The 12,190-nt window shown below is 41.9% G+C and overlaps 2 protein-coding genes across 3 annotated transcripts; one reads left to right on the top strand and one right to left on the bottom strand.

The window, feature by feature from the left end:
- Positions 1–4,590: 4,590 nt before the first annotated feature.
- Positions 4,591–6,724, bottom strand: LOC121972721 (28 kDa ribonucleoprotein, chloroplastic-like). The gene is made up of 5 exons (XM_042524368.1): positions 6,259–6,724; positions 5,567–5,668; positions 5,196–5,501; positions 4,961–5,110; positions 4,591–4,819 (listed from the first exon to the last, which is right to left on the bottom strand). The coding sequence occupies exons 1-4, from the start codon at positions 6,661–6,663 to the stop codon at positions 5,054–5,056; spliced, it is 870 nt and encodes a 289-aa protein (XP_042380302.1). The 5' UTR covers positions 6,664–6,724; the 3' UTR covers positions 4,591–4,819; positions 4,961–5,053.
- A 150-nt stretch (positions 6,725–6,874) lies between these two features.
- LOC121972687 (GDSL esterase/lipase At5g62930-like) lies at positions 6,875–12,021 on the top strand. Of its 2 annotated transcripts, XM_042524338.1 has the most exons (7): positions 6,875–7,066; positions 7,578–7,655; positions 8,266–8,406; positions 10,446–10,522; positions 11,178–11,342; positions 11,493–11,620; positions 11,880–12,021. In XM_042524338.1, exons 1-7 carry the CDS (start codon positions 6,944–6,946, stop codon positions 11,915–11,917), a joined length of 750 nt encoding a protein of 249 aa, XP_042380272.1. In that variant the 5' UTR covers positions 6,875–6,943; the 3' UTR covers positions 11,918–12,021. The 2 variants fall into 2 exon arrangements, with proteins under 2 accessions (XP_042380272.1, XP_042380276.1); XM_042524342.1 differs by lacking the exon at positions 11,880–12,021 and having other exon boundaries at positions 11,493–11,818.
- The last annotated feature ends 169 nt before the right edge of the window (positions 12,022–12,190 follow it).

Genomic DNA, 12,190 nt, shown 5'->3' with positions numbered 1-12,190 from the left:
GCCTTCTCCCGGTCAAGCTGCTCCGTCAGCTCCTTTATCTTCAACTCCAGGCCTCAGGCCTCAACATTCTTTTTCTCCAGGTCGGAGATAGCAGTATTCTTCCGAGTGGTGGCCAGAGTTATTTTTGTGTCAAGCGACTTGACTTGTCGCTCGGACTCGGCCAGGGCGTGGGCCTAATCAGCTGTTTTCTTCTGCTCGGCCGCCAGCAGAGTTTGAGCTTTCTTCAGCTCCTTTTGTAACTCGGCGTACGAGGGGCCTTGAGAGCCGCTCGGACCGTCTGCCGCCTGCAGTTGCCTTATCTCCTCGTCCGCCATAGCCAGGCGGCTGGAAACCGCTATCTCTTCCACCCATCTCTGAAGCAAGAAGGCGCAGTTGTTAAAAGCCGAGCGGAAAAAATACAAACGAAACTTCAAAAAAAAAAAAAAACGAACTTACCCCCGTAGCCTCCTGCATGTGGCTGTTGGCTAAGTTCCGGAGGGGGATCATTGCAACTCACGCCCGAGCGTCGCCCCACATCTCGGCTAGGGGCCCTTTCAAAGTAATGGTGTGCTCGGGCACGGTTGGTCGATCGGCTTCTGGTAGCAACTCTTCAGTCGGGAGATGAAGAGTGACCCGTATTGTGCGGCCGTGACCAAGGATCGCTCGACCAGGATCAGAAGCCGGCGCGGAAAACCGCGAATGGATGGTCAAGCGTTGGACTGAATGGCGAGCAGGGGGGAGAGTGTTGACCGGAGTGGCCTCAACCGAAGCAGTCAGCTCATCCCAGTCAGAAGGAGTCCGGTCGGAAGAAATGGTTTCTGCCATAGGCGCTTTGCCTCTAGCAGTCGCGGCGGGCCGACCGGAGGGTTGGACCGCTGAGGTAGCCGAGCGCAGCGGAGTCTCCACCCGACGCCTCTTTTGCAGGGGCTGTTCCTCCTCCCGAGCGGACCCTTCCTCGGGGGCCGTTGGTTCCCCGGAGGGGATAGCTCCGCTGGCCACCTACTGTTGAGAGGCCAGAGCGGCCGATTCAGCCTGGGTGCCGCTCTCTCCTTCGTGTGAACCGACCGGCTGAATACCCAGCGCTTCCATTTTCTTAGCCGCAGCGGCCTCCAACGCCGCTGCCTTTCTCTTCAGAACGCCGGCCATCACCGAGTCCATGACGATGTTAGCTGCATGGAAAGGAGAAGAAATCAGTTAGCAATTAAAGCAAATGCCCAAGCAAAATTCTTACCGAAGCCGGTCGGAAGTGGGGTCCGTATAGGACTCAGCCCGAAAATGTACATCACTCCCTCGTGAAGAAGTTTGTTGATGTCAAGTCGCAGACCGGCTAGTACATTTGCGGCATGAAGATAATCCGGTCGGGTCTTGAATTTCTTCAACTCGGGAGTAGGAGGCAGACTGACCTGCCACTGGGTCGGGAAGTTTGGCTGACTGGGCATGCGGATGTAGAAATAATAGTCCTTCCAATGTTTATTGGAGGTGGGTAGTTTGTTGAAGAAGACCAAGCCGGGTCGAGCTTGGAACATAAAGGTGCCCGGCTCGGCTTACTTAGGGTAGTAGAAATAAAAGAAGACCTCCGGTCGGAGGGGGATGTTGTGAATCTTAAACAAAACAACAACGCCGCAGAGGAGACGGAAGGTATTGGGTACTAAACTGCCGAGCGGCACACCAAAATAATTACAGACATCTACTATGAAAGGATGTACAGGAAACCGTAGACCGGCGGTAAATTGGTCGCGAAAGACACAGAAAGCGCCGCGCGGCGGTCTGTTTGGCCGAGCGGAGGGACCAGCTAGGCGAACTTCGAAATCCTCAGGGATTTCGAAATTGTCTGTCAAAATATCGAAATCTCGTTGTTCGAATCGGGACCGCATGGTAGTGTACCATGGGCCGAGGGATTGTTCTTCGGGATGAGAAGAACTGGCCATGATCCGGACGGAAGAAATCAAAAAAGGAGCGGAAAGGCCAGAGGAAAACAACCGACGAAGAAAAGAAGTTTCAAAGATTGGAGCTAGGGAAAGAAATGCGAATGAGACACCGGAAAAGAGGGAGGAAAGATATAAAACCTTACTGCGGGGAGAGGGATTAAGGAAAGGCGCCGGAGAGCGTCGGAGGGCAGAAACAGGATCGTCGGAGCTCCAAAACGCAGAGGGCAGTAGCAGAAGTCGCGGAGGCGAGTGAGGGAGAGAAGGAAACGAAGAATTTATAGGGTGAAGGTCGGGCGGCCTCAACCGTCGGATCCAGGTCACGGGAATCAAAGCATGCATCTAGCCGTCCATTTCGAATTGCTTCGATCACGTCAAAATATCATGCTACCGCCGCCGTACTCTGATGGCATTGCTCCACGTGGCATTCAATCATTCGGAGCATTTAATGAGAGCATGATCAACCTTGATGTCGAAGATTGGCGCAGAACACGAGGAGATCCGATGAAGGCCATCATTGATTCGTTCAAGGATATCTCTACGGCTGACCGGGCGAAGAGTACTAGCACGGAGGGGCCGTTCGGCTAGATTCATAGTCCAGTCAGTCGGATTATTCGCCTCCTTCGACTAGACTTGAAGAGGAGGCAAGTGATCCGGTAGTAAGAGCGGGGCCCCCCTTGTGAAGTCAACGCTAAGTGGAAGTCACCGGGACAGCCGCCCATCCTGGTCCGACCGGACGGCCGGCGGGCCGGTGTAATTGAATACCCGGATGGGTCCGGTCGGCTTGCCGACCGGACGATATACACTGATGGTTGGAAGGCACCCTGTCAAATCAGGGTTCCGGCGCTCAGTTGAAAAGGTCATGGGCCGAGCTGACCTCTAGGCCGACCAAAGCCATAAGGCACCACTGCTTATTAGTCTCCACAAAGCACAAGTAAACCCCTGCGGATGTCCAGCCGGATGTTGAGGGAGCTGTCCGCCCGGGCGACAGGTTTGGAGCTAAGGGGAAAAGGACAAGGGACTTCTTTTTCTGACAACTGGTAGGTTTCACATGTGGGCCATGCTCCAAATTTTGTGACAGGGGATTCTGCTGTCCCATCGAGGACATGCTTTGACTGTAGCGGTATGGGTCAGGTCAGCTTTCTGACAACCGCATACTGAGGAAAGGACAGAGGACACATATGCACCTCGTTATGCGTGCCCTAACCCTTCACAACTCTATATAAAGAGCCTCAGACTTCGCCGGAGGTACGTATTCTGAGACTTTGGGAGCCACCTTTTTCATCGTTGCTTACCTGACTTGAGCGTCGGAGGGTCGCCGCCGGGAACCCCCTTCCCGGCTCGACTTCTGTGCAGGTTCGCCGGAGCTTCGTTCCAGCAGTTGAAGAGCCACGTCAGCAGTCGAAGAGCGCTCCGTGCCCAGCGTCCATTGATTCAGCCTTCGGACAGGATCATATACTATGACTATTTGTTCTAAGTGTTTGCATATGTATTTCTTATAGGTAATGAAACATTATACATTCTCTAATTTGTCAGAGAACTCTCAACGTTTTGCTACTGCCTTTTTCCACTTGATTTCATCACTAGCTGAAATATTTATGTAGGAGGATATGCATTGATGCCCTTATCTATTTTTCTACTTAGAGCAATCATAAACACATCCATTATGAAATGAAGAGTTCCTAAAATAGTTAAGCATTCCTAATAGAGTGAGATTCACGTTGGGCCTGATATGGAATCATATCAGGCCCAACGTGGGCCTGATATGATTCATATCAGGCTTAACGTGGAACCTTTTTGCTGATTCTTTCTTCTTGTATTTTAACACATTCTAAAAGTCAAAATAAATAATGGATAGCAAATTTGAATTCCTTGCAACACCAGGAATCCATCGGAGCTCTCTAGGTCCATCAGTGGGTTTTGACCGAAACCCACTTATGGACTTAGAGACCTCAGATTACACCCATTTCAATTCCTGTAAATTCCTGATGTTGCAAGGAGTTCAAATTTACTATTCATAGTTTATTTTAGCTTATCTAAATATATTAAAATGTTATCAAAAAATTAACTAAATTTTAAATGTCGTTGATGAAAGAGGAAATAGGAAAGAGAAGAGGGAGAAAAGTAAAACGACAAAAAAAAAATTGATTTGTCAAAAAGATAAAAAGGAAAGTGCACTTAAAAAAGTGCGTCCTTTGGTAAATACCAAAATAACATACGCCTTTTAGTTAATTAAAATATCTAGGTGCGTGATTTGATAAATTGCCGTATTATCTATGCACATATTATAATTATAACTACTATATAATATTCAAAAACCATAACTATTATTATATATACTTAATTTATTTAAAAATTCAACCTTATTCGTCTACCATTCAACATCTATAAAATCATAACAACTACAACACAAATTCAACTTGCTCATCTAATATTCACATTGAAACAACTATAAAATCTTAACTATTATCACATATATAATAGCTATGAGTTCATTGTTACTACAACACATCCAATCAATTTAGAATTTAAATAAAAGATTTAAACAGAAAATAATATTGAAAGTATTGAAGAACAGTTGAATAATTATACCTGAAAATGCCCTTTTGATTTTTGCCATAAAATTTAAAAGTCTTGAACCAAAAATAGGGGGAAAAAATTAAAATGGATTTTAGTACGACATTCATACAAGAAAAGTTTCTTTTTTTTATAAAAAAAAATATTTTTCACAGAAAATACGTTTGGCAATCAAGTTATCAAACTAAAAGTAAAAGGATTGTTACGACTAGCTAGACATTTAGTTTATCGGGTACAATGTTCTGAAAATCACATGTCAATGCAACTTAAAACGCCTGAAGCTTGTTGTGTATCATGCTAACAACAATTGCACCACCTCAATGAGCAACGAATTCACCCTGTGAAAAGTGGAAAACTACCATTAGGAATAGAACAGTAATTTATCAAGCAAAGGCTTCAGTGAAACTGATCTAAAGATAGTTACAAGGTTGATAGCACATCCTGAACAATTCATTCATTAGGAATCAAGAAATCAGTACCTGTTACAGTAGCAAACACCATCAAGAAGCAAACATGGCATACTACTCCTGCCAAGTATAACAAATGCATCCTAACTGAACACACCAAACTGATCATTGATCCTCACTGTTTATGACTTCCCTAACCACTAATGTTCGCCCATGAAATACCTGCAAGATATATATATAAAACTGGATATATATGTTTAAAACTACATGCTCCGAATTGAAATGTTACAGGAAACCAGGAAACTACCGATCCATCCGTCTTCACTGCCGCCTTAAGTTCATCATCAGAAGCAAATGAAATAAAACCATAGACGCGGTTTTTCCCTCCTTTGCGATCATAGAGCACCCTAGTACTTAATACACTTCCAAATTCACTAAAATATTTCCTCAAATTTTCAGGTTTCACGAACCATGAAAGGTTACCAATATAGGCTTTGTGTGGGCTCTCAAAGACTATGTTCTTTTTTGGTGTTGTATATAAGGCCTTGATGTTTGTTCTTCCAGAAGTCATATCGGCTGAAAATTTGACACACATTTCTCTCCCACCAAGGTCCTGCAGGAAGACAGGTATATATAAACACAACTAACATGGTAGAAGAAAAGAATTTAAAAGCTTACTGAACCATCCAAAGCAGTCATTGCTGCTTTAGCTTCTTGTATAGAGCTCATTGTAACAAAACCAGAACCTCGGCTAAGACCAGTCTTAGCATCTCTGGATACCTGAAATAAGTCCATGCTTCAGTTAAGAACTAATAAGAACAAATTAAATTAAAGCGTGATCACTAACATCAAGGTTAGGTGGCTCTGGTAAGACTTGAGTGACTAATGTACAAGCTATTAAAAAATTCACGGGAAGCACTTTTGATTCATAGGAAAGCCAAATTGAACGAATCAGTAAAAGAAGTTTCAGTTCTAACAAATATAATTGAATTATCAAGCCATTGTATCTTCTTGTAGGCAGACAACATGTGAAAGATACATGTCTAAGAAGTCATTTTAACTGTGAGAAGTACTTTCTCCTCTAAGGAACCCATACAAGCATAGCTGCAACAACTCAGCAGGAAAACTATATGCCAAGAAAAAGAAGACACTGAATCATTAGTAATTGCAGTTTCAGATAAAAAAAAAATCAATCAAAGATCTTTACAAGGCCAAATATTTGTAATCAACGGAGAACGATCAGCTTATTACCGTTTAAGAAAATGTCAATTAACTACTGTCAATCCTCATCCCGAAATCAAACACAACCCATTTCCCACAAAATTGGAAACTTGGAAGAGTGGAACATCTGAAAAGGGAGAAGAGTGAACCTCGACCGAAACCACGGTGCCGTAAGGTTGGAATAGATCCAAGAGCTGGGAGATGTCGCAACTCCTGGGAAGATTGCATGCGTACAATTCGCACGGCCGACGCTCCTGTGCGTTCACCTCCTGGGCCACCGCCGCATCGGAGTCTTCTTCAGCCTTCGCTTCCACTGCTGCGTCGAAGGAAGCGCCTAGATCCTCCTTTTTCTCCTCATCCACAGCGACTTCAAGGGCGGCCTCCTCGGCTCTGGCAGGAAGTGGCGAAAGCGGACGGCGACGGTGGGAAATGGAGAGACTAAAATAGGAGGCGGCGTGGAAGCGGAGAGAAGAGGAGGAGGAGGAGGAGGGGAGGAGGAGGAATTTGGTGGGGAAATGGAGGGTTGAGGGTTTAAGGAAGGAAGCCGCAGCCATGCGATCGATTGGAGGAGACAGCAGGGCGGCCGCGAGCTACGAAGATAAGGAGAGGGCGGAAGAAGAATAAAGGGCGATTTTGTAAAATATAGAGAAATTGGGGGATTTATATGTCATTTCCCATCATCCGGGCTGGGCCGAACTTGGGTTTGAGTTTGGGCCGACAGCCGGTTTGGTTCGAGGGTCTCTACTTTCTACTACCACCGCCATCACCGACACCAAACACACCGATCTGTGTCCGTAGATTTCGGCGGAGCGGGCGAAGAAAGCGGAGGACAAGATGCCGATCGGGGCGCCGGAGAAGGCTAGGCCGCAATTCGTTCTTTTTGGGGATTCCATCACGGAGCAATCCTTCAAGCTTGGCGGGTGGGGGGCTTTGCTTGCGAACACCTACTCGCGAAAGGTTACGCTCTTTTTACTATTTTTCTCGTTAACGCGATCCTCCTATTGCGAGTTTTCTGTATGGATCCGATCGTAAAGTGTACTAAATCTTCGGCATCTGTTCCTTTATAGTTTTCAAACTAGAAATTCTTTATTTTTCTTAAAAATCTTGGTCTGTGGATGCGATGAACATTCTATGCCTAATGGTTTCTTTCGTAGATAGTGGAATTTTCCTTAAGAGGGAGTAGTTTATTCTCTACTATGTTGGCGGAGAATAATAGGTTGCTTATTTCCAAAATTTGTGATTGTTGGGGCCTCTTAAATATACATCAATCTCTCTTGTTTAATCATCTTCTGGTATTGCATCAGAAAGTTAACTAGAATGTAATGTAAATGGAGAAGTACATTATAGAAAAGTTCAAGACAATTATGGTGTCGTCTTAGAATATTTAGATTTAACTTCATTTGTTCATGCATGTTCTTTGAATTTTCTGCTGTTTGTCTTATCTGTTTACATTTTTCTCAATTTCAAGGCTGATGTAATTGTAAGAGGTTATGGTGGCTACAACACAAGATGGGCTCTATTTTTGCTTAATCACCTCTTTCCCCCGGTATGTCTTTCATTATCATTTGAAAATATGCAGTTACGTTTCACCCCATTTTTTCCATTGTTTTAGTTTTTAATTGTCTCTTTGGACCAAACTATTCTATTAGTTCAGGTCCACTTTACCAGACATGGGGAGGACTAAAATGGTTTATATTTATTTTAATTCATACAAAACAAATCAGAATATGAAAAATAAAAGAAAAAAGAAGCATTATCACTGTGATGAACTCAATCAATTTATGTATATATATGAAGCTATTTGCACAGTCAATACTTATTTCAGCTGTTGGCAAATGTTAGAAACTTAATCATATTCCATTTTATTATGCCTTATTTGGTATTATAGATTATTTATTGTTGATATTAGCAATTATTTATGGTTATATTATTTATAGCGATAATTTTCTTAATACAACCATGTGTTAGTCTGACAACGCATCTAAACTGTTTTAACTATTAACTAGATCACGTGCCTTGCTTACAGTTTTCGGAACTCAAAATTTAAATAATTCTAAGTACCTTTGTCTTGTTCCCATCATCGTATGGATCTTGTTTATGCTAATTTAATGTTCTGTGGTGAACTGAAAGCTTTATTCTATGTTTCCACTTTCCAGAACTCCTTGACACCTCCTGCTGTGGTAACTATTTTCTTTGGTGCAAATGATGCAGCATTGTTGGGACAGACAAGTGAACGACAATATGTTCCTCTTGAAGAATACAAGGAGAACCTAAGAAAAATTGTCAAACATTTGAAGGTTACAATTCTTTATCTGGAGAAGTGCAATTCCCTCGTCAAACATTTAAATGCAATTGTGTAGAAAAGTAGCAAATAGATGCAGCTTGAACATATGATAATGGTTAACTCATAAATCTATCAATCTTTGAATGGAATATCAAATCTATTACAATATTAAGATTTTAGTTCTAGACAGATCATGTCTTCTGTCTATCTGCTGTTAATTTGGTGACATGGAGCTGACATGGCAGAATGTGAGATCAGTCAATCTGCCTACATAGTCTTCTGACTGGGTACCAAATACAATCATGCCAACGTAGTGAAAAAAAGTACTTAGGTGAGGTCGATTTTAAGGTTAGGGCCAACTTTAGAGATAAGTGTTAAAGAGTTATTTTCCTCTTAAATTGGTGGCATGGCATGGCTGGTACCTAGTTGACGAATGATGTTAACACTAACCTGGACAAAATAATGCAGAAGGATGAAGGAATTTAAGGTAAAGCATAAAAGTTTGATATATGTTAAAACTTTTAATTTTTATGAGATTTGAAATTCCATACAAAAATAGTGATAAATTTATTAATTAACCTATGATAAAATTAATGAAAAATATGTAAATATTTAATTCAAAGACAACCGATAAACTCTATAATTTGACAAGTTAAATCAATTATAATTGACCGTCAAGGAATAAAAGTAAGGAATAAAAGGAAGTAGAGAAAACATCAGTCTTGCATAGTTCAAATGAGAGATAACATCCCTAGAGTCCACACGACATAGTTAGCAGTGTACTAAATGACGATCGAGACGACCGCCTAAGCTCCACCTAGGTGGGAGGCGGGCATCAACCGCATCACCTTTGTCTGAGGCGATGCTTTAGGCGGTAACTCACCTCCCTCCGCCACCGATGCGCCTGGAACCACTATCGTCGCCGCCGTTCTGCCACCACAATGCGCCCGGACGCGTTGGGCATGACGATGAGTTCGGAAGCGTCGCTCGAGTCTGACGATGGGACTGGACTAGGCACCAAGGCCCCGTAATGCATTGCCCGAACCTTGTGATGCATCGCCCGGGCCTCGTTATGCGTTGCTCGTACCTCGTTATGCGTTGCCTGATCCCTGCGATGCGTTGCCCATGCCCTATGATGCGTTCAGACGCATCGCCTGAGCCCGGTGACACGCCCATACACGTCGCACGAGCCTGGAAGCGTCGCCTAGGTTAATAATTTTAATCAACTCCTAATTATGATTGAGATAATTTAAATAAACTTAATTAAAGCATAATTTTTAATTAATATATTTTATTAAAAGTAAATATTATAAAGAATAATGATTATTTATAATATTAACCTGGGACGGGTTGTGAAGGGTGCCTGGGGTGAGTGTAATCACCTTTGCTACAATGATTATTTATAATATTATGTAAAAAAATAGTAAAAAAATTCAACCGCTTAAGCACCGCTTAGGCACCGCCTAGGCAGTAAGTGGTAACTAATTGCCACCGTCTACCGCCATTTATAACACTGATAGGTCGAACTAGCACGACTAAAATGATGAAGAAATGGAACTATCACTTTCTTAAAATCTATGCTTGAGTATTTGCGACAGTAGCAGTAATGTTTAACAGAATTTATAGATTTCGTCAAGGCTATAAATATAAGGTTCAAGTGTATATTCCTGACAATAAATATCCATAGGATATAGTTGTTTATGGTGATATCCATATTTATCTGGACATGCTTAGATAAGATGCTCATTGTATCTGTTGGGCTAGAGGAAATCAAACTTTGTGGAGTATAAATGCTAGACTTTGTGCATTGACGTTTCTGTAATTTTATTATGAATTGGTTGGTGGTGTTATATATCCTGAAAAGTGTAGATCAGCTTTAAACAAACAATACTAAACCATCTGTTGAGCTAAAGTTTCAGTTTCACTTCTTGCATGTAACAGGTACTAGTTTTTCTGATTCATGTTTTGATGACATTCACTAAATATTGTTGAATGCTTTTGTTATTCACGTATGTTTTCCTTCCTGATCTTGTGCATAATCTGATATTTTAGGATTGTTCATCCACTACATTGGTAGTACTGATCACTCCACCCCCAATTGATGAGGATGGGCGGAAGGAATATTCAAGGTTGGTTTTCTTCTTAATTCAGCTTTACACAATAAAATAGCATATTCTTCTGTAGCATGTTTGTATAACTAGTGAGTTCAAATGCATGCTGCAGGCATCATCTCTGTTTGGTTTCTTTTCAAAACATTTTGAATTCATAGGATGTGTAGTTCAACACATCCTGTTGAGGAGTTTGTTTGGGTAATCATGCAGTTGTCTGTTCATAGAATTAATGCAGTTACATTAACGCAGATAAACAATACTCAGAATTAGATTAATTAACTGGTTAAAACAAAGGATTTTTGTTTCTTTAACGTTACTAAATCTGGCCCAACATGATCAATCTGAAATACTCCACATCTTCAATAATAGCCCAGATCAATTTTCGATCTGGTGTGCTTGAGATACATTGCAGTGTATATAGTTGGTCAAATTTGAATTTTATACTTGCCGAAAGGAAACATTCAGATATGTGATGATGGAGTGTAACCTCACACAATACCTTTCTTTGTATAAATATATATATATATATATATATTTTAAATTTATTTGCAAGGCTGTCCAAGTTATACTCTAGTAAACACTTATATTTGTTCATCAAACTGCTTTATTTAATCATGTAATGCAATATTTGGTCTGTAATATCCTGCCATTTAACTTCTTTTTCACGAATTAGATCCGTATATGGTGAGAATGCAATGAAACAACCAGAAAGGACGAACGACAATACTGGCACTTATGCAAGGCAGTGTGTGGAGCTAGCTAAAGAGTTGAATGTTCCCTGCATTGATCTGTGGTCGAAGATGCAAGAAACAATAGGATGGCAGGAAAGGTTTCTAAGGTAATTTGCAATAGTGCTTCACAAGTTTAGTCCTTTTTTTTACTGTCTCAAGTTGTTTTCTCTATTTTTATTGTTGAAGTTCTTACCAATAGTCTGAGTAATACGAGGTTACTAAAGCAAGATACCCTATTTGTTAAATCATTTTTACAGTGACGGCTTGCACCTAACAAAAGAGGGCAATGCAGTGGTCCACCAAGAAGTGGTACGAGTACTCGTTGATAACCATCTCCAAGCTGAAAGAATGAAACACGATTTTCCTCACCACTCGATGATTGATGGTAATCACCCTGAAAAAGCATTTGCAGCAGAGAGCTAGGATCTTTATTTACCTCCCATGACAGAGTCATGCAAATTCTTCAAACTTTTCATTTCATTTTCTCGTGCTAATTGGTCGTCATTCCAACATTCTTTTGAGTTTGTGCTATCCGTTGTCATGGCAAAACAAGTCTCAAATAAATTCAACTATTTGCGAGCTAGAACCGTGATTCATCCAATTTTTTGGCGTGGCTTTTATTCCTTATCATCTCCCTGTTTCAGGTTGGGCCACAGTTGAAAACGGATGCGGTCGAGTTTGACCTGCATGGTTTTATGACCTGAAAGTTCCAAAGCTTGATGCAGTGCGATCGATCGTGTGAAGAAATGGCATTAAAGTCACGTCACGTCTTTGAATTAGTGGCAAAAGGTGGAACGTCACCTTAGCGGCCCCCCTGATCCCGGCCCCATAAGATTCCAGAGGAAATAAATCATGGTTAATGCTGAACAGGATAAGTGACTGGGGGTCGAAGGAATTTTTGACGCAGCAGATCAGGATTTTATCCCCAAGTGCAACTGGCGACCTTCGACCCCAC

This window comes from Zingiber officinale, chromosome 1B, assembly GCF_018446385.1.
Source record: "Zingiber officinale cultivar Zhangliang chromosome 1B, Zo_v1.1, whole genome shotgun sequence".
Lineage (NCBI taxonomy): Eukaryota > Viridiplantae > Streptophyta > Magnoliopsida > Zingiberales > Zingiberaceae > Zingiber > Zingiber officinale.
The sequence above is the reverse complement of the archived record's forward strand: the minus strand, read 5'-3'. Positions and strand labels throughout refer to the sequence as shown.